Source organism: Dipodomys spectabilis, unplaced genomic scaffold, assembly GCF_019054845.1.
Source record: "Dipodomys spectabilis isolate Male_0828 unplaced genomic scaffold, ASM1905484v1 ptg000136l, whole genome shotgun sequence".
NCBI classification, from domain to species: domain Eukaryota; kingdom Metazoa; phylum Chordata; class Mammalia; order Rodentia; family Heteromyidae; genus Dipodomys; species Dipodomys spectabilis.
This window is the reverse complement of record NW_024870813.1, coordinates 11,665,833-11,692,051: the sequence shown is the minus strand read 5'-3', so window position 1 is coordinate 11,692,051 and position 26,219 is coordinate 11,665,833. Positions and strand designations below refer to the sequence as shown.

The window sequence follows — 26,219 nt, the reverse complement described above, 5'->3', positions numbered from 1 at the left end:
AACAGAAACACTATTCTCACATGCAGATGATATGGAAGATAAGCAGAGCTTGAAAATCACTCATACCAAACAGCAAAAATCCAGGATGCTATATAAGGAAGAAAGTCCTACCGAGGATCCTATGAGGTAGTTGAGACAAAGGAACCAAGAGTATACAATTACAAAATATAGGATGGTTTGGGTTCATGGGATTACAGAGAGATCTACTCTCTTGAATGTGCATTTGTAATCCAGGTTTCATTGTATTTGTCACTCAGATATTTCCTTAAAGTACTATTCTATGACTCTTAATGTTTAGAAGAATAGAGATTAACTACACATATTTAGTTAATAATAATTATGTATGTATAATAAAATGCAATATTACAAGTACTTAAACTTTCAACTTTACAAATTTTGGATAATCAAATTACAGATGCTTAACCCATGTGTCTCTTACTAGAAAATCAAGATTTTGCCCTCCAAAACTTAAGAAACTATTATTTCAGATCCCTAATCTAAAAATTCAAAATTTGAAATGCTCTAGACTCCAAACTCCTTTGAGAGTAAATATGATGCTAAAACAGTTCTAAACAGATCTGGATTTGAATTCTATACCATGTACCACTTATCAGCTACATGATCTTGAGTACTTTATTTCTCTCCTCTGAATTCAACCTCCCCTACTTGTAAGTATTCTACATAATTATCAGTATTTCATAAGATCATTGAGAGAATGAAATAAAAGATATAAAAGCTTAGCTTAGACTTGAACCTAGATAGATCATAAAACATTAGCACACATCGGATGTAGACCAATGGTAAAATGCCTGCCTAGCATGTACAAAGCCCTACGTTCCAGTCCCAGTCCCACCAAGGGAAAAACAACAACAAAAAAGAGCTCACTTTATTATACTTCTATTTTGAAAACTGCTCAGAATGATTAATAATTAAGGTTACTTTTTGCTTAAATTCATTTAAGTAGGAGCCAAGTTAAAGGCTAAGACTGTTAAGAACTACAACAATGACTACTGGAACGTTTTTCTAATCTTGACCTTAGAGAAGCTAACAAAGAAAATTTTTATGTCTTCTTTCTATGGTCTTATCAGAGGAAGGAAGACTATTGTCCCCATTTCCATTAGATATGGGAAACACTGAACTCCCAAAATAAATTTTAGGCTTGCTACTATAAGATGAAAGGCAGCCCAGACCATCATGTCTAAGAACATAATAATTATATTGTAAGCTAGGGAGATAAGCTCACTCCCGGCTATTTGGACACATGGATAGGACCACCAGAGCAATGAGCTTTTCACTGTAGATCTGACCTGAGAGAAGAAAAATCTTTCCAGTGGACTCTTCTCTCTTCCCTGTAGTCGCCAAGACAATGAGAGTTCTAGCTATGAAGTATCCATGGTCACTTCCTCCCCTGGTGTCCATAAACTAATGTGGGTTCCCAAGCACTACCTTGTTGGCTGAGGGAGGGCGCCCCCATGTGATGGGAGGCAGGCTGAGGGCTGCGGCGGCTGCTGCGATGACTGTTGCTGCTGCATGCGATCCTGCAGGCTCCGTGCTTTTCGAATACAGATTTGCAACTTCTTATCGACTAAGGCTCTGCTGTGCGTGCTAGAGCTTGCACCATGCAGGGCAAGTCTTAGTTTAGCTAAAATGCAAAAGAAAATATAGCAGAAACAGAACACAAAATAAAAATAAAAAGAACAAAACTGAACCAAAAACAAGCAAAATTTGCAATAAAACTCAAAATATGCAACAGGAATGCAAGGCATGGACCATGCATATGCTAACCAGGGCACACAGCTGGCTCTGGCTATAAGGAACATTCATGGAAGCCATGGAGGCCAAACAGGTTAATTCAAATTTTAAGAAAACAATACAAACAAACAAACAAACAAAGAACCAAAATAAATCAGGAAGATAAACTAGTGCTTAGAGGTTGCCACTCTTGTTATCCTTTCCAACTGACCTGTTGAACTCTGGTCTCCACACTTTGCTCCCAACTCCCCCTTCCTGATGGCCAACAGCAGAAATAAGATCCAAACCTGCATCTGTCTTTATAGAGCACAGCTTCTTGTGGGTCACATTTAAGAGTCAGATATCAATTCTAAGCTTTAGTCCCTTGCTGTAACATTATGGTTGCTGCATACCAGGAAGGCAGAGGAGAAACAAAAAGAATCGAATATTGCAATGGAAAGTTACTTGCTGGAAGTCAGAGCTAATTTATTCAGTGTTCCTACCATAAGCTCTAACTCATATTCAGTGACTACACTAAGAACAAATGATCCTCATTTCTGAGGTTTAAGTACATCTTGGGTTAACATGGCTACAGCATTCATCTGTGAATTCTTGATGATGTTAGTCCTGTAAAAACTCCACAGGCCACAGTAACAATGCCAGGCACAGTTAAAAATCTGAAGGGCAAAGATAGCTAAAGGGCCTCTAGCTGGGAATGTAAGCGTGAAGAAATATAAAAACTATTTTACATGGCCGAGTGACAATATTTAGAGCTATTGCGAAGTTAATAAAAATGCCATAGCCATAGCAGTTAGAAATTACTTACAGATAGCTTCGTTACAGAGAGCCAAAGCTGCAGCACAGTCTCCCTTTTGTTCCAGATGCAGTGACTCTTCAAATACTGAATTTGCCTCTTGCAGGGACCTCTCAAAGCCGTCACTCCTCCCTGAAAGGGCCAGCACTTTTCATTTTCATTACGATTAATTCCAACTTCTCCTATATACAGTAACTTCTCACTGATACACACAGATCCTGGCTGTTGAGCTACTGGTCTACTCTTATCCCCACTGTCAACTTAAAAATCTGAAAGAAGGGGGGCATCCATTTTTTCCTTAATGGAGATGTTGTTGAGGCCATGAAAAAGAAGCAAGCAAGTCATTGCCAGATACTCTCTCTTAGAGACTTTCAAGGAAAGAGAAAAGTATTGTTTATAAGAGCAAAGAATAACAGGATACCCCTTATCAACCACTGTTAGAAGACCCCAGATGTCTACTGTTGTTAGAGCAAAGATGGCTTCACTGTTCTGTAGAAAGTCATCCATACCAGTCTATTCCCTACATCAATTCACAATCCTCTCTGCATCACCCTAAACTAGAAAACTGTGTTCAGGGAACAGACAGTCTACAATTCTTATCTCAATGTATCTACCACAGCAGCTGAATGGTATTTTCTGTTACACGAATATACTTTTTACCAGCACTGCTAAGTACTTATTTTTGTCATGCTCTTGGTCCTAACTACTTCCTTCCAAAAAGTCACCTTCCTATACAGCAAGCATGAGACATTCCTTCCTCCACTCAAAGTGGATGTGTGAGTAAACAACTGCAAAAGAGTACAAGTACAATGTGAGATGGAAAGGCTAGAAAGTACATTAAAGGTAACTTTTATAAATGAACCTTCAAGTTAATGTATCCCTTATCTTCTACTCACTCATAATTGTCAGTTTAAGGAAACTCCAATGTAAATTCACTTATAATTGGGATTGACATTGGACCTTTATGTAGTCATATGAGCAGAAAATCAAAATCATCTGAATCATTTCTCCCCATAATATCCTCCTAGCCCCATCTCCACTTATCTTTAGCTGGATATGATTTTTTTTTCAAAAGGCTCTTTCACACTAAAAACATTCACTTCCTGCTTTATTATGGTTTCCAAAGAACAATTAGAAGACAAAGGAAGTAGCAACTGATTATAAAATATTTGGCAAGCCAGGCACCGGTGGCTCACACCTGTAATCCTAGCTACTCAGGAGGCTGAGATCTGAGGATCACAGTTCAAAGCCAGCCTGGGGAAGAAAAGTCCATGAGACTCTCATCTCCAATAAACCACCAGAAAACCAGAAGTGGCGCTGTGGCTCAAGTGGTAGAGTACTAACCTTGAGCTGAAGAGAGTAGGGACAGCACCCAAGCCCAGAGTTCAAGCCCCATGACCAACAACAACAAAAACAAAATTGGCATCCAGATTCTACCCATCTCTGTAAGTGATTTTCCCTATGCCCAGGCCCAAAGTTTTCATTATATTTGCAGTCAGTTGAATAAGAAGAAGGAAGAAGATTGGAGGAAGAGGAGGAGGAGGAGCAAGAGGAGGAGGAGGAAGAGGAAGAAGTGAGAGAGGAAGAGGAGGAGGAGGGGAGGAGGAGGAGGAGGAAGAGGAGAAGGAGAAAAAGGAGGAGGGGAGGAGGAAGAGGAGAAGGAAGGAGAAGGAGAAGGAGGAGGAGGAAGAGAAGGAGAAGGAGGAGGAGGAGGAGGAAGAAGAGGAAGAGGAGGAGGAGGAGGAGGAGGAAGAGGAGGAGAAGAAGAAGCAGAAGCAGCAGAAGAAGCAGAAGCAGCAGCAGAAGCAGAAGCAGCAGCAGCAACAGCAGCTCTCAACTCTCAGGAGGCCAAGGCAGAAGGATCATGAGTTCAAGACTAGTCTAAGCTATATATATAGTAAGACCTTGACTAAAAGAAAAAAGTCCCCAACAATTTTACAAAGATCTAGGTGAACTACAATTGATCAATTACAAAATTCTTATCATCCAGAATCTTGGATTTCAATATCTTCTTTTTCCAGGAAATGCTGAACCAAAATTATAGAGAATTAAAAATAATATAATTGTCAGTGGGATTCCCTCTCAATTTTAATGTACTGCTTACCTGCTGGAGGAAAGAAAAGACAAGGGGGAAAGGGTAGTTAAAGAAACTTGGGTGGGGGCTAGGAAGGTGGCTCAGTGGTAGAGTGCTTGTTTTGCATGCCTGAGGCCCTGGGTTCGATTCCTCAGCACCACATAAGCAAAAAGAAAAAAAAAAGCCGGAAGTGGCGCTGTGGCTCAAGTGGTAGAGCGCTAGCCTTGAGCTGAAGAGCTGAGGGACAGCGCTCAGGCCCAGAGTTCAGGCCCCATGACTGGACCCAAAAAAAAAAAAAAAAAGAAACTTGGGTGGGAGGCATGGTTCAAGCAGCAGAGTGCCTACCTAGAAATAACATAAATCTGGAAACCAAAGTGATACAGCTCTAGACCAAAAAGGAGAGAGACAGCTTGGGATTTTGGAGTTTAAAGCTCATTTTGATACAAATACAATGTCTTGGAAAATATAAGATACCAATTGCCTTAAATAAAAAAAACAGGAAAAGGGGCTGGGAAGGTGGCTCAGTGGCAGAGTGCTTGGCATGCATGAGGCCCTGGGTTTGATTCCTCAGCATCACATAAGCAAAAAAAGAAAAAAGCCAGAAGTGGCGCTGTGGCTCAAGAGGTAGAGCGCTAGCCTTGAGCTGAAGAGCTGAGGGACAGCGCCTAGGTCCAGAGTTCAGGCCCCATGACCGGACCCAAAAAACAAAAACAAAAATAAAACAGTAAGAGGACTAGGGATGAAGGTTAGTGGTAGAATGGCTGCCTGACATATTTGAGGACCTTGGTTCAATCCTCAGCACAACAAAAAAAGGAGGTAGAGGGACGAATAGGAGAAAAAAAGACAGCAGGATTAGAGGAGAAAAGCTGCCCCAAAATAGGACTACTATTCAGAGAAGAAAACTACTTTAAATACCTATATAAGAAGAGAAAAATATCCAAGAGAAGGCAACTACCCAAACAGCACTGACTCCTATCTTTTATACCACTTTAACATGATTTGTTATATCTGAAGACTCTGAATGTAGCACAATGGTAGAATGCTTTGTTTAATCCATAGTAATGCATTTAAAAAGATAAACAAATATAAATAAAGCTGACTTTTGGGCACTGGTGGCTCACATCTGTAATCCTAGCTACTCAGGAGGCTGAGATCTGAGGCTCTTGATTCAAAGCCACCAGCCTGGTCAAAAAAGTCCCTTAAGACACTCATCTCCCATTAACTACTCAAAAACAGGAAGTGGTGCTGTGGCTCAAAGTGGTACAGTGCTAGCCTTGAGCAAAGAAGCTCAGAGACAGTGCCTAGGCCCTAAGTTCAAGCCCTATAACAAACAAAAAATAATAAATAAATAAAGCTGAGGCTTTAATGTCCTCAGCCTCTGTTTATCAAATCCTCTTCCCTGACATGGTGAATTCCCTTCACTGCAAGTGGGGCTCACTTGCTGCCCTTATCAGCTGTTTCTACAGATGTTTATGGAAAACATTTTTCATGAATAATACACTATCTTCAATTTAAGACTGAATAAAAGTACCCCAAATCAGTGCCTACTCACAATCAGTAGGCTTGTCATCTACTTTAGCTTTCAATAAATGGTTGAATTAGAATAAAATATAATTTTGTGTTAAGAGAAGACATGAAATTTGCAAGATTGAATCTTTTCTCCTACCTGTTCTCTCTGTCCTATTACCCTCAACCTAATTCTCACAATTACCCTGATTTTGCAGTTCATCCAAGTCCATAAAACGGCTGGGATGAGGATTAAACCCTTTAGCAGCTTCTAGCTCCTTTTCCCGTTTTCTTCGAAGTTCCTGTTCTTGAGCCCTCCTCGCCACCTCTTCCTGTAATTCATCTAGTTCAGTTTTAGAAGGTATCTCTCCACCTGGGAAAACAAGAAAGAAGATAAATTTACATTTCTATAATTCAGATGAAGCATCTGCAGAATTTAAGGTCACTATGCATTTTTCCTTAAAAACTCTCGAATTTAACTTGAAGTTCATGTTTTGAATAGTGTTTTCCAAATCAGATTCAAGGTGGAATCTGGGCCATGAATAACAACAACAATAAAAAATATTTTTGGATGCTTCATAACAACAGTAACAACATAATACTTAACACTTGCTAAGCATGTATCAGAAACAGTTGGGTTTTTTTTGGGGGGGTGGGGAGGGGGAGTCATGGGTCCTGGTCCCTCAGCTCTTCAGCTCAAAGCTAGTGCTCTACCACTTGAGCCACAGCTCCACTTCCAGTTTTCCAGTGGTTTATTGGAGATAAGAGTCTCAAAGACATTCCTGCCTGTGCTGGCTTTGAACTGTGATCCTCAGACCTCAGCCTCCTGAGTAGCTAGGATAATAGGCGTGAGCCACCATCAACCAGCATGGTTTAATTCTTGTAACTGATAAGGTAGATATTACTCACATTTTAGGAAATGAGAAAATTGAAAGACAAAAAGATAACACAGAAGGCAAAGGGTAGAACTGATGTCAAGTCAAGTAGGGCAAATTCATTCACCCATCAGTCTCTACCAGGTATTGCCACTGGCTCACTGGTAGCTTCAGGCAGGCCATTTTCTCACCCTTAATTTCTATCATCTTCTTAGTAAGTTAGTAAAACATCTACCCATAGTAGTAAAAATTCACTTTGAAATGTTCATAGATGGGTCTAATAGAATTCGTGTGCTGTGCCTGGCACCGGTGGCTCATGCCTGTAATCCTAGCTACTCAGGAGGCTGAGATTTGAGGATCATGGTTCAAAGCAAGCCCAGGCAGAAAAGTCTGTGAGACTCTGATCTCCAATAAACCACTAGAAAACTGGAAGTGGTGCTGTGGTTCAAGAGGTAGAGTACTCGCCTTGAGCTGAAGAGTGCAGGGACAGCGCCCAAGCTCAGAGTTCAAGCCCCACAATTGACAAAAAAAAAAAAAAAGAATTAGTGTGCTCTTCATGAGAAATTAAGTGAAAATTTTATGGGATAATAGTATACATAGTATGATTTCATTTTATATTGTAAAAATAGTACTGGCCATTATGTATATACTTAAATGTACCTGTATATTTGTAAAAGCATAGAAAAAGAGGTAGAAAAATACATACCATAATGGTAACATTGATTCCTTAAATTATAGGAGGTAAAGGGCAAGTTATGCTGAGCTTGACTTATTTTTGTACTTTTAAAAAATACTAATCAGTCATTGTATAAAAATTTTTGTTCTGTGTTTTAATAAAATGATTATATCAAATTGTAAGGTATATAAGGGTTATTATATAAGAGAATGGTGAAGCAATATGGTGTATGGAGTATTTTGTTATAACTCTTTTTTAAGTATCTTGTACCAATTGTAGAATCCTATTGGTGGATTCTGTCTAGATGGTCCAGAATTGAGGACTAATAGGGAAATCACAAGTTGCAGTATAATATTAGAATAATACTAGCACTCTAAATAGAAGATAAGGTATAATAGACATATATATGAGCACAAGTTGTAATTTTTAAGTAGTATTACTGAACATGACATAAATTGTGACAAATAAGCCAAATGTATAATTTCACTGGGAAAAAATGAATTTCTTACACTAGTCTCTAACTTTAACTTACTCTAACCCAGAAAGTTACCTACCATCTAGGTGTTGGTAGCTTATGCTTGTAATACTCAGGAGGCTGAGATCTGAGGATTGTAGTTCAAAGCCTTCAGGAAAGTCTGTGAGACTCTTATCTCCAATTAACCACCAGAAAAAAATGGAAGCAGAGCTGTGGCTCAAAGTAGTAGAGTACTAGTCTTGAACAGAAAAGCTCAGGCCTTACGACCCACAAAAGAGGGAGGGAAGAAGAGAGGGAGGGAGCCTGCTTAAAGCAGGCACTGCTCTTCTCCAGCAGATGGCAGCATACCTAAAAGGTGTTCAGACCTTTTGATACACCCTTCTAACCACTTCTAAGAATTTTAATTAACTATCAAGACAATTGGAAATTACATTAGAATAAAAGCAGGGGTAAAGGTTAAATTTGAATTACTTATTTCCCAGTTTTGTCCACAGCCTGCATGTCCATCCCCCTTTTACATCTCAATTTATAGCATTAATCAATAAGAACTTTATTTCTCTACAGGCTGCCTCTATACCAAGGAAAGCCCTAAAACTTCGTCTTAGGAATGGAGCTGTTTTTAAAAAAACAACATTCATCATATATCTGCTCCTTCTTGTTCCCACGGGGTTCTATCCAAGATAAAAACACATAGGCAAGCTGTGATAGAAAACAAAAAATCAGGAAATCCAAAAATGGAGCAGCTGAAATGCCTCTACATTTATATGTTGATAGAATACCCAAACTGCAACTGGCCTCTAATTATAAATGTACTCAGGTTAAAGCTATTCCTCAATTAGAACTGGTGATGCAATCCAGTCTCTCAAATCCAGTGTCCTTCTTCTTACCTGAAAGGGGTTGTGTCTTTGTCCAGCCACTCATGGATGCTGTGGAATCTACCTCCAGGATGCTGCTGCTGTGAGACTTTGGGATATGACGCCAAGAAGGGACAAACCCAGCTGATTTCTTAGCATCCCTTCAAAAGAGAAAACAGTCTCATAAAAGCATTGGAAAGGTGGTTCCCAGCATATCCTCCAGAAAGCATCAAACTAATACAATTAAAGCTTCTAGGATCTGGGTGTCCTGATGTTCAACTACAGTCCTAGCTACTCAGGAGGCTAAGGCAGGAGGATTGTTTGAGGCCAACCTGTGCAACTAGCAAGACCCACTCTAATTTTTTTTTAAGTGCCTCTGCTAAACTATTGGAAAACTGAAATAGTCACTGATTTCCCTATCTTATGCTACCTCATTCACATCTTATAAATACAACATAGTTTATGGTATGTAGTAAACATTAAAATTTATTAAATGAATAATGACTATATTATTTTCATTGTATTCTTTTCCTTGTTCTTCTTATTTTTTTTTCTGGTGCTAGGGATCAAACTTAAAGCCTTATACATGGTAGGAAAGTAAGGAACCTACTGAGCTATTTCCCCTGTCCATCTTGCAAAATATTTGTTGCATCTTCTCATGAGTAAAACTAAACAGGGTCCTATATCCAGGGAAGAACATCAGGGAGGAAAGAGGATATATTATCCTTTCAGAAGATATAATTATTCCTTTCAAGGCAATATAATGGAAAATTACCTCTGTGACAAACCAATTAAAAACAATATATGGAGATCTGAAGCAAATACATCTTTGGAAAGGAATAATGAGCTCTATTAAACTGTCATCATTTTCTTATGGAATTATGAATATCTTTGGTTCATACAATATAACTCTTCAATGATTCAAAGCAAAACAAAAACTACCTCCAAATAGAAGGCAAGAATAAGTAACATTTGGGTTTCTTCTCTGATTTTAAGATTACAAATTTGATTCACTAACTCATTCTTTCCTTGAAAACTATTATATATATATATATATATATATATATATTTGGTGGTGGTGGTGGTGGTGGTGGTGGTGGTCATCATGGGGCTTGAGCTCTGGGCTTCGGTGCTATCCCTCAGCTCTTCAGCTCAAGGCAAGCACTCTACCACTTGAGCCACAGCACCACTTCTTATTTTCTGAGTGGTTTATAGGAGATAAGTGTCTCACAAACTTTTCCTGCTTGGGCTTGCTTTGAACCATGATCCTCAGATCTCAGCCTCCTGAGTAGCTAGGATTACAGGTGTAAGCCACTGGCGTCCGGCTAGTATAATTTTTATTTTTTATTTTTTGGGTCCAGTAGTGGGGCCTTAACTCTGGGCCTGGGCGCTGTCCCTCAGCTCTTCAGCTCAAGGCTGGCGCTCTACCACTTGAGCCACAGCGCCACTTCTGGCTTTTTTCTTTTTGCTTATGTGGTGCTGAGGAATCGAAGCCAGGGCCTCTGGCATGCAAGGCAAGCGCTCTACCACTGAGCCACCTTCCCAGCCCCGGCTAGTATAATTTTTTAAAATACATTTTTACTAAGCCTCATGTGGTGGTATGACTCTACCTACACAAAGTTTTAGAAAGGAGGATCAAGGCCAAAGCCAGCCCCAGTAAAAAGGCAAGAGTTTATATAAAAATAACAAGCGAAAAAAGACTGGGGCTTGGCTTAAGTGGTAGAATGCCTGTCAAGCAAGTGCAAGGTTAAATTCAAATCCCAGTAACATCAAACAAAATAAATTAGACCAGGTATGTATAGTAAAAATATAGATAGTAAAAAAATACTATAAGTATGATAGACAGTAAAAATATAGATAATAAAAAATACTATAAGTAAAGCAAAATTAACATATCTATCATCTCAGCTACTCTTGTACATTTTGTAGCAAAAGCAGCTAAAATTTCATTTAACATCAATTTCATAATAGTATAATTTTAATCCCAATATTCCTCATGTTATATATTAGATCTCTAGATTTGTTCATCCTACATACCTGAAAAATGTGAAACATTTCACTAGTTTGCACATAACCCTTCATCAAAGAGCTATGGTTTATCTTCTCTGTATGTACTGCTGAGCACTAAACAATTACTTTCTACTTAACTTTTTCCTTTCTCAAGTGCCTTGAATCTTCCTTTCAGCAGAAAGTGCTGCTGCTACAAAAGCTGGGAACGTGTATGAACAGATGGGGCTGAAGCCCATCTTTCTACTGTCTAAGCCATGGTTGAGAGCTCCAAAGAAATAACTCACTTTGCTGCATGGGACAATGCCTTTATTCAAAGATAAAACAATACCTGCAGATGTTTGAACTCTCTGGTAGTGCTACATCCAGGCTGACAGGGCTGCTGCTGTTCCTCTCACTGCTTTCATAGCCAGATTCCATTCTCTGGATTAAGCGTGGATGTTGATCTAAAAGGTGAGAGCCTGGCCATGGTTGACCCCAGGGTTTGTGCTGGGAGCTTGATCCACCAGCTTTAATGTTGTAAGCAGGTGGCTTCCTTAGTTCATCTGGTGTAAATTCTTTAGCTATCCAGATAAGAGGACAAGATAGATTTAACATTTGCCTAAATAAAGATCTAACTAATCACTCTACCATCCAGACATTTATTTACTTTGATATCAGAGTGAAAATACTCCTTTCCAGGTCTACCAGAACACATACAAATAACTGTTTTCCCTGATTATCTCCTCACCTGAATCTTCAGAAAAGGGACTAAGCTGTGTATAACCACAATGCTTCCTTTTGTCCTTACTGAAAATACTGTCAATATTCAGAGACTCTCGTTTTGGTCTCCACGTTGGGCGATACTTGCTGGAAGAACTTGATTTGGATTCACTGCTGGTACTCTCCACTTCCCAGTCACGAGAATGTAAAGGCAGGTTTCTAGAAGTTTTTTTGTCAGCCTGGTCTCCTCCCTTTCCCCCACAGAGAGATCCTACATTGGTCTGAGAAGACAGGGATGGTCTGTTATGGATCATATTGCTGACTGTCTCCTTAAAATCCCTTAGCCTGTTGGTGCTGCTGGGTGGTTTGGAGGCATTCCTAGGAACCTGCTTCTCTTTTAGTGTTTCTCCTGAAAACACAAAGAATAAAACAAATATAGATGTTAAAAGTGATCACAAATACCCATATCCCAACATCTAGAAAGCAAAGAAAAAAGCCTTTTGAGCTAAAGGGAGATAATAACAATTTGGAGTATGGTACAAGTTTGGTAAAGAGGAGCAATGCAGAGAAATTACCTTCACTATGGTACCCTGAGGCCTGGGGCTCATCGCCCTTCCTCCTAACACGGCCAGAGCTCCTCTTGCGCTCTATCAGGGACCCTTTCTTGGATATGTGTTTCTGGTTACATTCACTATCAGTTAAGTGTCCTGGAAGAACAAGGAAATAGATAAGCTGGTATCTGAGACTTAGCTGCATCCTCTTCAAAACCTAGTCTTCCTTTGGGATTTATAGTACAGCCACAAATTTACTGCATTCATACATCAGAATCTGTATTTAAGAATCTCTCAGCCGGGCGCTGGTGGCTCACGCCTGTAATCCTAGCTACTCAGGAGGCTGAGATCTGAGGATCGCGGTTCAAAGCCAGCCCGGGGAGGAGAGACCGTGAGACTCCTATCTCTAATAAACCACCAGAAAACCGGAAGTGGCGCTGTAGCTCAAGTGGTAGAGCGCTCGCCTTGAGCTGAAGAGCTGAGGGACAGCGCCCAGGCCCAGAGTTCAAGCCCCACGACCGACAAAAAAAAAAAAAAAAAAAGAATCTCTCAGGCCAGGTGCACCTGTAATCAGGAGGCTGAGACCTGAAAATCACGGTTCAAAGCCAGCCCAGGCAGCAAAGTCCATGAGATTCTTATCTCCAATAAACCACCAGAAAACCAGAAGTGGCACTGTGGTTCAAGTGGTAGAGTGCTAGCCTTGAACTGAATAGCTGAAGGACAGCGCCCAGGCCGAGTTCAAGCCCCATGACCAACCCCTACCTCCCACCAAAAAAGAATCTCTCAGTAGATAAAGTATTTAATGTGAGCTTCCAAATTCAAATGTCCTCTGGGCAATTATTAGTCTCACAATCTTTCCCAGTAATGCAGAAGAACTAAGGACACAATAGTAATTTTTTGTTTTTGTAATATTGAAGACAGAACCCAGGGTCCTGGAGGCACTGTACCACTGAGCTACACTGCCAGCTCCTGGTAAGTTTTAAAAAGTAAAAGTTTTAAAAATCATATAGGGGCTGGGAAGGTGGCTCAGTGGTAGAGTGCTTGCCTCACATGCATGAGGCCCTGGGTTCAATTCCTCAGCACCACAAAAGCAGAAAAAGCTGGAAGTGGCGCTGTGGCTCAAGTGGTAGAGCACTGTCCTTGAGCTGAAGAGCTGAGAGACAGGGCCCAGACCAGAGTTCAGGCCCCACAACCAACAAAAACAAAAAATAAAATAAGAATCATATAAAAACATCATATGCCTACATATTTTGCACTCCTAAATTGAAGACAGAGTTTTCCTTTTACTTATTTGGCAACATATACCAAATAAACTGTTGGGGTTTTTTTTAGTACATTTGTTATTATCCTGTATACCCAGCTTTTGCCCACAACAGCTCTCATTACTAATATATGGCTGTAAGATCCAGTTTTAAGCTGGGTGCCGGTGGCTTACACCTGTAATCCTAGCTCCTTAGGAGGATGAGATCTGAGGGTCGCAGTTCAAAGCTAGCCCAGGCAGGAAAAGCCATAAAACTTATCTCCCAGAAAACTGGAAGCGGTGCTATGGCTCAAGTGGTAGAATGCTTGCCTTGAGCTGAAGAGCTGAGGGACAGTGCCCAGGCCCAGAGTTCAAGCCCCATAACTGGAAAAAAAAAATCCAGTTCTAAATCTTCCTTAATTGTGGATTACTTAAAAGGACATTTCATAGGCTGGGAAAGTAGCTCAGTGGTAGAGTGCTTGCCTCACAGGCATGAGGCCCTGGGTTCAATTCCTCAGCACCACATAAGCAGGAAAAGTTGCAAGTGGCACTGTGGCTCAAGTGGTAGAGCACTAGCCTTGAGATGAAGAGCTGAGGGACAGTACCCAGGCCCAGAGTTCAGGCCCCATGACCGACAAAAAAAAAAAAAAAGATATTTTAACATTGATTCTCATTCTTAACCCCATTCTATGCTTCACCCAGAGATTCTACTTCTCAACAGTAAAAACTGGAAAGCCTAGAGCTAAGCTATTTAATGTAGTTTTCCCTGCTTTGAGCACATGGTATGAAAATGCAGGAGTATGATTTATCACACAGAAAAGGTCAGATTCTAAAGAATAGTCCACCAAGGTACTGGAAGCCAGAGATTAATTAAGTTTGAAGACAGGTTTAAGGGAAAGCCTCTAGGTTCTCAAATATACTGAGAGCTAACACAAATTAATTTTATATGTTAACATAGGAAAATCCTTGTACATATGCATTCAGGTATCAGCAATGTAGTGACAGGGATACTTATTTTCAACCAGTTGTTTCCATGCAATCTTTTATTGTTTTTATCTGTTCCTTTGCTATGTTTGGGCCCATAAGATTTATGAATAGAAGAAATCACTTGGTGCAACTAAATGTTACCAATGTTAAATCAATGAGCATGCCACACACATAGCCTTAATATAAATCTGAGTCTCCTAGAAAATACACCTAGTTGATCATTAGTGTGGCTTCCCCCTGGTTCTTAGTTTTAGAAATGTGGTCTTAAGAACACCATCAATAATAATCATCATCATAAATATTTTTAAAACTCCCATCTTTATGATTACATAATATACTAACATTAGAAGAATCTTGTTGGAGAATAAACAATAACTATATCTTGCAACTTTCTTATTCTATATTTAAATTTTTGTACAACTATTTAAATTAAGTTTTAAAGAAGTTAAAAACAAAAACAAGGCTAGGAAGGTGGCCCAGTGGTACAGTGCTTGCATTGCATGCATAAGGCCCTGGGTTTGATTCCTCGACACCACCTAAGCAGAAAAAGCTGGAAGTGGCACTGTGGCTCAAGTGGTAGAGTGCCAGGCTTGAGCTGAAGAGCTCAGGGACAGCACCCAGGCCTGGAGTTCAGGCCCACCACCCACAAAAAACAAACAAACAAACACCCTTCATTTTAACACCATCCATGTAGTAGTGAGCAAAACTAATCAAATATTAATGAATCAGAACAAATGTCTAGGTTCAGTAACCATTTTATAAGAGATAGAGAACAAAGGAAGATGTTATTGGCACATTCATGAATGCAACTAGCATTTTCAGAATTTGGAAAATCTATGGGCTGGGAATGTGGCTTGGTGGTAGAGTGCTTTCCCAGCATGCAGGAAGCCCTGGGTTTGATTCCTCAGTAGCACACAAACAGAAAAGGCTGGAAGTGGTGCTGTGGCTTAAGTGGTAGGGTACTAACCTTGAGCAAAAGCAGCTCAGAGACAGTGCCCAGGCCCTGAGTTCAAGCCAGGACTGACCAAAAAATAAAAGGAAATTCTAGAGGAAAAACTAGTCCTTCAAAAATAAATTATAAAGGGAAAAAAATCTGGTCATCAAAAGTACCTAACTGAGCATGGTAGCACAAGCCTGTAGTCCTAGAACTCGAGGCTTAGATGGAAGGGTCACCTGAGCTCAGGGCAACATAGAAAGATCCTTGGAAGGGGAAAAAAAAATCCCAGGCATGTTGATATATACCTGTAACCCTAGCACGTGAAAGGCTGGAGTAAAAGAATCAAAAGTTCAAGGCCAGAATAAAATAAATAACAAGGCCTTGTTTCAAAAATTACCACTTAAATAACCTTAAAGAACTTACCAACCCATCACAATATGTAGATTTCATTTGGATTTTAAGTGAAACACAAACTATTAAAAATATAATACGTTAATACCTGAACACTTGTTGTTTAGTGACTTAAAGGTATTATTACTTTATTTTTTTCAGTGCTAAGAATTGAATAGATACTTGTACAAGCTTCTGCAAGTACTCTTCTACTGAGTTATATCTCTAGCACTGTTTTTAAGTGATTTCAAAAAACTGACTTCTTATGTTTTAGCATTTCATATTAAAATATTTGTCTTGGGCTTACTTCAAAATAATTCAGGAATGGTGAAGTATGTAAAAGTACATCTAGACTGGCTGTGAACTATAATTATTGAACCTAGGTGATAGTTACAATACATTACTCTGTATACTTAGAAATGTTTGAAATTCTCAGGGCTGGGAAGGTAGCTAGCTCAGTGGTAGAATGCTTGCCTTGCATGCATGAGGTCCTGGGTTCAATTCCTTAGAACCACATAAGCAAAAAGAAAAAAGCCAGAAGTGGTGCTGTGGCTCAAGTGGTAGAGCGCTAGCGTTGAGCTGAAGAGCTGAAAGGCAGCACCCAGGCCCCGAGTTCAGGCCCCACGACTAGACCCCCCCCCCCCCAAAAAAAAAGAAATGTTTGAAATTCTCAATTTAAAAAACAAAAGGCACAGAATATAATCCAGCAATTGGAAGCTATGGACTCACTAATTTACAAAGACCTTCAGAATATAAGCATTATTCCAATATTCCATGCTTTCAATGTTCTAGTACCCATAATGTTACTCTGCATCTCAGCAGTCACTGTTCTTCCTTTATGCTATGTACTGATTTCTTCCACTCACACAGGATACTCTGCTACATTTTAGCAAAACAATTTAAGAAGTCTCCTGTTGAAGTTCACAAAAATAAAACCATTTTTCCTTATTTTACTTCTCTATCCTTCAGAGGCCTAGAAAGATGAGTATGTGTACACACACACACACACACACACACACACACACACACACACACACACACACACACACACACACACACACACACACACACATTCTCAAAGCCCTTCTCTCAGGACGAAAATCTGTTATAAAAATATGATGAGATGGGCTGGGAAGGTGGCTCAGTGGTAGTGCGCTTGCCTTGCATGCCAGAGGCCCTGGGTTCGATTCCTCAGCACCACATAAGCAGAAAAAGCTGGAAGTGGCACTGTGGCTCAAGTGGTAGAGCGCTAGCCTTGAGCTGAAGAGCTGAGGGACAGCACCCAGGCCCACAGTTCAAGCCCCACGTCCAGGAAAAAAAAAAAATATGATGAGATATAAAATATAAGAAAAGGTCAAAAAGGCTTAATAAGGACACTGTGAAAAGGATGAGGATCAAAAGGAAGAAAAGAGAAAGCAGACTTTAAAATAATTATACTGATAATCATTACAGTGGTCTTTCATAACGTATGATTGTTGACAGAGTGTCCAATGGAACTGCATTTTGTCCTTGTCTCCCACTCAATTACCTACATTCTGTGCCTTTCTATCATGCATGACAAACATTTCAGACTTGCCCCAATTTCCTTTCCTTGGGAGACTTTCTATATAGGAATTAAATTAGGCAAGCATGGTCCTCTGTATAAGTCCCTACCTGTGTCTCGACTGCTCTGGGACATGGAATCATTCTCCACATTACAGATGACTGTCCCCTGAGAATCAGAAGAGAAGTGACTGACCACAGACTCATGGTGGGAGTGTTTGTAGAGATAACTCTCGGTTGAAGAATCTGTTCGAGTGTCACTTGAGATGGAGGGCTCCCTCCCTAAAGGAAGGAGGAAACACATATGCAAAAGTGAGGAAATAAAAGAACAGTGAAAAAGAAGAAAAGAGATAGATGCACAAAGATCTATAAGTAAGAACTGCCTAGAAGAAAGCCTGAGAAGAAGACGCCACAGAGCCATTCTTCCCAATATCCAACTTCAGGTAATCCAAACACACAATTCCAACTACCTCTGCCCTTATCTTACAGAAATCCTGCCACTGTGAAAAACTGTGGAGATTTTTAGAAAATCTATTGAGGTCGTGGGGGTATGTGGAAGAAATGAAAAAGTTGTGAGAAGCAAAATCTATTTAGAGGGAAAGCCCCAGGCCAACTTGTTATGCATACCAGTTCTTCACCCATCCCATAATCTGTCTCTTACACTCTCATGAATGTCACTTTTTTAAAAAACTGACATTTTTATATGCATTTTAATATCTCTGAGAAATTATGGGGCTTTTATTTAATGTGTAGTTAATTCAATGGAAGGCTTTCTTCTGAACACTTAGCTGAGATAAACACAACAAAACAAATGGGTATTTGAAGGGAGAAGTAGAGCAGGTCTGGGTGGGGTATAAAAGTAGGAAGAAAGTGGCAAGGGCCAAGAAAGAGGGAGGTGCAAAAGGGAGGGAGGAAGACTAAAGACAAGTGTCTTCTCTTTCAAAAATGGACTAAAGGTCTGCTCTAGATTCAGTAGAGTAAAAGTACATTTCTTCTTCATTCTTTTCAGAAATTAAGCCAAAATTTATTCATTATGAACCTCTGTGGACTAGCTTGAGAGAGTTCAGTCATCATAATGGAAACTATTTTTATAGGAAATATTATTTTGACCCAAATAATTGACTTAGAAGTAAACAAGTGACTTATATGATAAGGAAAATCACTACTGCGTTTGGAATTTTAAAACAAAACTGTCTCAACCTCCAAAAAAAGGATTGGCTTTGTAGTTAGTGACTCAATTTATTTTATCTTGACAATTTACATAAGCCACTGTTAAACTCCTAATAAGAATCAGTCTTCTTTAGATTTTTAGAGGGCTAAATACTAGTTCTTACAAACTTAGTATTTCAGTATAAATAAGTGCAATTTCTTCCTTAATTTGAGTTGGAGCCAACTAATTTATGTAACATACCCTTGAGGCTAAAGGAAACAAAGCCTGACACAAGTTTGGCTTTGGCACTAATTGGTAATTCTTATGCTTAACGAATCTTAGGTTTAATGAAAGGTAGGGTACATGAATCCCACCTCACTGATAAAGAGGAGTAGGGAGCAAGGAGCAGTAAAGGGCTAGGCTACTCACCTGAATCTTCACTGTCATAGCATGTCCTACTGTATGACTGGAACTGGGATTGGGATGGCAGGTCCTGGGTAGACACTGGGGTGCCCTGGGGATCTGCATAAAGCAACAGTAAGGGCTGATAGTGCCCCTTGATGCATTTGGTTACCACATCCTTCCATTTGGGCCCAATCTGAACCAGAACAACCAGAAGAACACAATCATTAATTATACTGCATATCTGTAATTCAAAATGTATCTTCAGCCAGACGCCAGTAGCTCACTCCTATAATCCTAGCTACTCAGGAGGCTGAAATCTGATGATCACGATTCAAAATCAACGAATAGAAAAGCCCAATTAACTACCAAAAAGCCAGAGGTGTAGCTGTGGTTCAAGTGATAGAGAGCTAGCCTTGAGCAAAAACCACTCAAGAGATAGCATCCAGGCCTTGAGTTTCAAGCCCCAGGAAATATACCAAAAAAATAAAAATAAAATAATAATCTTCTCTCTTTCTCTCTCTCATTATCTGTCTCTGACCATGTGTCTCTGTCTCTGTCTCTCTCACACTCTCTTTCTCTCATGAGGATTGAACCCATGGTCTCTCACATGCTAGCCAAGTTCTCCACCACTTGAGGATTACTCTAACTCTTTTTGTTTGGCTGGTTTTCAGGATACAGTCTTGCAGTTGGGTGCTGATTGCTTGTGGTTGTAATCCTAGCTACTCAGGCTAAGACTTGGAGGATATAGTTCAAAGCCAGCCCTGGCAGAAAAGCCTGTGAGACTCCATCTCCAATTAACCAGCAAAATGTCAGACTGGTGGCATAGTTCAAATGGTAGCATGAACTATGAGCAAGAAAAACAGTAGGAGCATAAGCATCTGAGATCAAGCTCTAGTACCAGTAGAGAGAACGAGACAGAGACACAGACACAGATAGAGACAGAAAGGATAGTTACAACAGAAAGAGATGACAGAAACAACAGAGGGACTTGCTGACTTTGAACACTTTCCTCCTGCCTCTGTCTTCCAAGTAGCTGAGATTACAAATGTGTGACACTATGCCTGTTTTATTCGGAAAAGAAATGGCAGTAATAACGATGATGATGATGATGATGATGATGATGATGTAAGAGCCGGGCGCCTGTGGCTCATGTTTGTAATCCTAACTACTCAGGAGACTGAGATCTAAGTATTACAGTTCAAAGCCAGCCTGGGCAGTAAAGTCCATGAGACTTATCTCCAATTAACCACAGAAAACTGGAAGTGGTGCTGTGGCTCAAGTGGTAGAGCTCTTGCCCTGATCTGAAGAGCTGAGGCCCAGAGCTCAAGCCCCACAATCAACCAAACAAACAAACAAACATACAAATAAATAAAGGTATCTCAAATCTTTATGAATTTTTGTTGTTGTTAAACCTTTTTCTGCCAAATCCTTTACAAAACCACTAAAGCCCTGTAAAAGAAAGGATGAATAAGATTGCTTGTGTCAGCTGGGCATCGGTGGCTCACGCCTATAACCCTAGCTACTCAGAAGGCTGAGATCTGAGGATTGAGGTTCAAAGCCAGCCTGGGCAGGAAAGTCCGTGAGACTCTTATCTCCAATAAACCACTAGAAAACTGGAAGTGGTGCTGTAGCTCAAGCACTAGAGTGCTCGCCTTGCACTGAAGAGCTGAGGGATGGCGCTCAAGCCCCGAGTTCAAGCCCCATGACCGACAAAAAAAATAAATAAAAGCACTCAACTGGGCACTGATGGCTTAAAACTATAAGCTTAGCTACTTAGGAGGCTGCAAATCTAAGGATTGTAGTTCAATGCCAGCCCAGGCAGAAAACTGTGAGACTCGTATTTCTTTCTTTCTTTCTTTTATTTTTTGGTTGTGGAGCTTGAACTCTGGGTTGGGCTCTGTCCCTGAGCTCTTAAGCTCAAGGCTAATACTCTACCACGTCAAGCCACAGCATCATTTTCAAGAGACTCTTATTTCTAATTAACCACAAAAAGCCAGAAGTGGAGCTATAGCTCAAGTGGTAGAATGCTAGCCTTGAGCACTAAAGCTCAGGGACAGCGCCTAGGCCCAGAGTTCAAGCCTCAGAACTGTCCCCCCCCCCCCAAAACAAAAATTGAAAAGAATAAAAACTCTCAAAGGTGAATAAAAAAATAAATAAAAAAGCATAAAAGCTCTTCTATGTGAGAAGGGTTCAGATCACTAGTAACCAATTTTTTGAATAGATATCAGATTTTAAAAACCTCATTTAAAATTTGCATTTCCATAATTTTCTCCCAACAAATAAAATCTCTTTCATGCAGCTGAAAAGCAGTGAGGAACTATCTCAGACTACCTCAGAATAAATTATGACATTCAGCCTGAGAGTTCACACTTGACAGGACACAAAATGTCAAACTGCTTAGAATAGACAGCTGGACCTCTATCCCTTATCCCTGTGATAGAGTCAGCTGTGCTATCACAGCAAAAAAGACTAACAGAACAGCCATGGAAACAATACAACCAAATCCCCAGACTCATCTCATCTTAAGCTTAAAACAGGCACATGCTTAGATGTGAGTTGTGTTCTGCCAACTGGACAACTAGCATGTTGCTTTGTTCATAACAGATAGCAGTAAATTTATAACTGAGTTACTGTATCAGTGTTTTAATTGAAGCACATATAATTTACACATAAAATTCTTATTTAATACTTTGTATTTCTTAAAAACAACAACAACAACTACTAATGAGCCAGGTCCAGTGGCTCACCCTTGTAATCCTAACTACTCGGGAGGCTGAAATCTGAGAATTGAGGTTCAAAGCCAGCCCAGGCAATAAGCCACTAGAAAACCAGAAGTGGTGCTGTGGCTCAAGCAGTAGAGTGCTCACCTCGAGCTGAAGAGCACAGGGACAGCACCCAGGCCCAGAGTTCAAGGCTCCCCCCCCCAAAAAAAAGAAAAAAATTAATGATCAAATAGTTTATGTAAGTTGCCCCAAATTATAATAATAAAGAAAAACAAAAGGGTGAGTAGGGGGGAAATGAGAGAATTTGACAAAAACTACTTTGTTTGCTTTTGGTGCCATGAGGGGTGCTATCTCTTAGCTTAAGGCTGTTGCTATACAACTTGAGAATTCTACTGTTTAAATTCTATAGACTGGAAGAGTTTGCACCTTGTACTTCTACTTTTATCAAAAGGGGCTTTCTAACTCATATAGATGAACTAAACCTCTTGATCCACTGAGTCTATGGATTAGACATAACTAAATTTCCTGCTTTAAGTATCAGTGTGGTCCTATTTCCTCTACACTAAGCTAAAAATATGTAAACCTTTGAGAGAGGGCTGGGAATGTGGCTTAGTGGTGGAGTGTTTGCCAAACATGCATGAAGCCCTGGGTATCCCCATCCTCAGTACTCCATAAACAGAAAAAGCCAGAAATGGTGCTGAGCAAAAAGAAGCTCAGGGACAGTGCACAGGCCTTGAGTTCAAGCCCCAGACTGGCCAAAAAAAAAAAAATTTTGAGAGAACACTTCAAGGAAATAAGATTGGAGGATAATTTTATCTCAGTCTTGAGTCAAATTATCATCTATTAATAATTCTAATATTTCAAATTCTAAACTTTAAATGAGTTACTTGGTGGATTTGAGTCAATTATAAATAGACAATGTTGAATGTCTGTGAGGAAACAAAATAATGGAGGATATCATTTATTCTCAAAGAAGTACACATCTATTAGGAAAGATAAGACATAAAGTATGCCTTACACATGGCATGGAATAACTATTCAAAATTATGAAAACAATACTAAAGACAAATAAAAATCATCTGACTTTCATTGCAATCACCAAACACTTCAAGAAGACCTTGAAGACGCATTCCTACCTCCTTGACATGAGCATCATCAAAATACATCCATTTGCGGATCTTTGTTTGAAAAAAGAATGTAGAATAGTGTTTGCCATAGTAGCAAATCATTCCTACTAAGTACAGTTCAGACTGCTTGGCCCGGTCATCTGTCACTCTGAAAAACAGCTGTAGAAAAAAATGGAAAGAACTATCACACATTCAACATCTCACATCCTCTCTAGCAAACTCTATCAACTTTTTTCTCCTTAACTACTGGTGATAGAGCCCTGGGCCTAACTCATGCTAGACAAGTACTCTGCCACTTGAGTCATGCCTTCAACCCTTTTGAGAATTTTTTGTTTTATTTAGTTTTTGCCTGTCCTGGGACTTGAACTCAGGGCCTGGGCACTGTTCCTGAGCTTCTTTTACTCAAGATTAGCGTTCTATCATATGAGCCATAGCCTCACTTCAGCTTTTTTGGTAATTTATTGGCGATAAAAGTCTCACGGAAGGGGTGGGAATGTGGCCTAGTGGTAGAGTGCTTGCCTGCATGAATGAAGCCTTGGCTTCAATTCCTCAGTACCATATCAGCAGAAAAAGCCAGAAGTGGTGCTGTGGCTCAAGTGGTAGAGTGCAAAAGAAGCTCAGGGACATTGCCCAGGCCCCGAATTCAAGCCCCAGGAGTGGCAAAAAAAAAAAAAAAGAGTCTCACAGACTTTCCTGCCTGGGCTGGCTTTGAGCCACAACTCTCAGATCTCAACCTCCTGAGGCACTAGGATTACAGGCATGAGCTACCAGCACCTGGCTAGCCCTTTTGTTTTTTAACTTTTTGTTTCTGAGATAGTCTTATTAACTTTGCCCAAGCAGAACTCCAACTTGAGATCTTTCTATCCCTACTTTCATAGTAGCTGGGCTACAAATAGCATCACCATATCCAGCTTCCATAAAACATTTATTCAGTAGGGGAAAAAGTAAAAAGTTCAGTTTGAAATAAATGTGGAATGTGACTTCATGAATCTCATTTTCTTTTTTCTTTGGTCGGTTGTGAGGGCCTGAACTCCGGGCCTGGGCACTGTCCCTCAGCTCTTCAGCTTAAGGCTAGCACTCTACCACTTGAGCCATAGTGCCACTTCTGGCTTTTTCTGCTTATGTGATGCTGAGGACTTGAACCCAGGGCCTCAGGCATGTAAGGCAAGCACTCTACCACTGAGCCACCTTCTCAGCCCCCAAATTTCTTTTTTTAGGGAACATTCTTTTTTCTTTTTTATCTTTAAGTAGTTGAACAAAAAAATTCCCATTCTAGGTCTGGGAAGGTGGCTCAGTGGTAGAGCGCTAGTATATGTATACAGTATATGAATACAAGATGTCTGACAACATTGTCACCCATTGCTCCTAACTCATCCTTTCTCTCATTTTTTTTTAAAAAATTGAGATTAGGTGATTACACAAATTTCACATATATCACAGTATTGTGGAATCGTGATACTTAGTTAAAGTCACAAACACATTTTAACATTCACAAGGCACATTGTCATTATCATGGTCTATATTGTTTGTGAATTCTATGAGCTTTGACAATACAAATTATTTTTTCCACATCAAGTGATGTTTACATTTCTTTCCTTTTGCTTAGTATAGGCTGTTCCTTCTTTTAGGGAACATTCCTTAATTAAAGTAGGTCAGTCACCTGGCACTGGTTACTCACTCCTGTAATCCTAGCTTCTCAGGAGACTGAGGTCTGAGGATCGCAGTTCAAAGCCAGCCCAGCAGGAAAGTCTGTGAGACTCTTTTTTTTTTTTTTCCCAGGGCTGAGGACCGAACCCAGGGCCTTACCCGCACCGGGCGGGCGCCCTTCTGCTGGGCTAAACCCCCAGCCCCTCTGTGAGACTCTTATCTCCAATTAACCACCAGAAAACCAGAAGTGACACTGTGGCTCAAAGTGGTAGGGCATTAGCCTTGAGTAAAAAGCTCCAGGACAGTGCCCAGGCCCTGAATTCAAGCCCCTCAACCGATCCTGCTCCTCTCCCCACCCAAAAAAAGTAGGACATTCTTAAACTCAAAATCCTCCTTTTTGGCCTCAGCCTTCTGAGTGCTAGGATTACAAGACGTGCATCCAACACCCAGATTTTAGGTTCATTTCTGATGCCTAATCTGACTAACAAAATATTCTCACAAACTATGTTGAAAATAAACTATACAACTTGTGGGTTAGGATGAGAGAGAAAAACTGTGAGAGAGGGAAGAGGTGACATTGTCCAAAAAAAGAAATGTACTTTTTACCTGATTTAAGTAACTATAACTCCTCTGTACATCACCCTTATAATAACAATTTAAAAAATTGTTAAATGTTGTTACAAAAGAAAGACATAAGGGAGAGAGGGAATATTTTCCTAAGAAAATATATTAAACCACTGGAATGAAACTTTTCCATGTGCTATGCTTTTAATTTTTTAATTTAATTTAATTTTTTTGTTGTTGTTGTTGGTCATGAGGCTTGAAATCTGGGCCTGAATGCTGTCCCTCAGATCTTCGGCTTAAGGTGAGCGCTCTACCACTTTAAGCCACAGCAACACTTCCAGTTCTATAGTGGTTTATTGGAGATAAGGGTCTCAGACTTTCCTGCCCAGGCTGGCTTTGAAACACGATTCTCAGATCTCAGCCTCCTGAGTAGCTAGATTACAGGCATGAGCCACCGGCACCCTGCTTTTGTTTTATTACTGCATAGAATAATAAATTTAAAATATATTTAAAATGGTATAATACCAATAGGAGTTCAAATTGCATTTTGTGGTTCAAACTGGATTTTGTTTTAAATTTAAAATTAAAATTAAAATTTTCAAAAAAGAGGCAAAAGTATAAAAAGCAAGACAGTGACCAGTAATACTCTTTATATTTTTCAAACTTTTCTTTCTCAGGCCCAGTATAAGAGGAGCTAGGAAATTCTGTTTTAAGATTATAGTTACCTGACACTGGTGGCTCATGCCTGTAATCCTAGCTACTGCCAGTCTGGGCAGAAAAGTCCCATGAGAAGCTTATCTCCAATTAACCTCTCAAAAAACAGAAATGGAACTGTAGGTTAAAGTGGTAGAGTGCTAGCCTTGAGCAAGAGAGTTCAGGGACAGTGTCCAGGTCTTGAGTTCAAGCTCCTCAAGTGACAAAGAAAAAAATATATATATATAGTTTTACAGGCTGCTGGTAGCTCAAACCTATAATCCTAGCTACTCAGGAGGTTGAGATGTAAGGATCAAGGTTCAAAGTCAGCCTAGATAGGAAAGTCTGTGAGACTTAAGCACCAAAGAAGCTGGAAAAAGAGTTGTGGCTCAAGTGGTAGAGTGCTAGCCTTGAGCACAAAAGCTCAGGGACAGTACCCAGGCCCTGAGTTCAAACCCCAGAACCAGCCAAAAAACAAAGAAAAAACTTACAGTTTCAAAATCTAGTTATAATCTAGTTCCCCTCACCAGTATAAATACCCAACTGACA

General features: G+C 40.0%; 1 protein-coding gene across 8 annotated transcripts in view; it reads right to left on the bottom strand.

The window, feature by feature from the left end:
• Usp54 (ubiquitin specific peptidase 54) overlaps window positions 1-26,219 on the bottom strand; it is a 126,023-nt gene that overhangs the window by 13,816 nt on the left and 85,988 nt on the right. For 3 of the 8 annotated variants that reach the window (XM_042690266.1, XM_042690270.1, XM_042690271.1), the window contains exons 9-18: window positions 22,776-22,925; window positions 18,941-19,109; window positions 17,473-17,643; window positions 12,290-12,421; window positions 11,743-12,123; window positions 11,344-11,575; window positions 9,039-9,166; window positions 6,331-6,498; window positions 2,558-2,677; window positions 1,447-1,642 (exon numbers count right to left, since the gene is read on the bottom strand). In XM_042690266.1, coding sequence (XP_042546200.1) covers window positions 1,447-1,642; window positions 2,558-2,677; window positions 6,331-6,498; window positions 9,039-9,166; window positions 11,344-11,575; window positions 11,743-12,123; window positions 12,290-12,421; window positions 17,473-17,643; window positions 18,941-19,109; window positions 22,776-22,925 — 1,847 coding nt within the window. Of the gene's footprint in view, window positions 1-1,446; window positions 1,643-2,557; window positions 2,693-6,330; window positions 6,499-9,038; window positions 9,167-11,343; window positions 11,576-11,742; window positions 12,124-12,289; window positions 12,422-17,472; window positions 17,644-18,940; window positions 19,110-22,775; window positions 22,926-26,219 lie in introns of all 8 variants that reach the window. The other 5 variants (XM_042690268.1, XM_042690269.1, XM_042690272.1 and 2 more) reach the window with 3 other exon arrangements.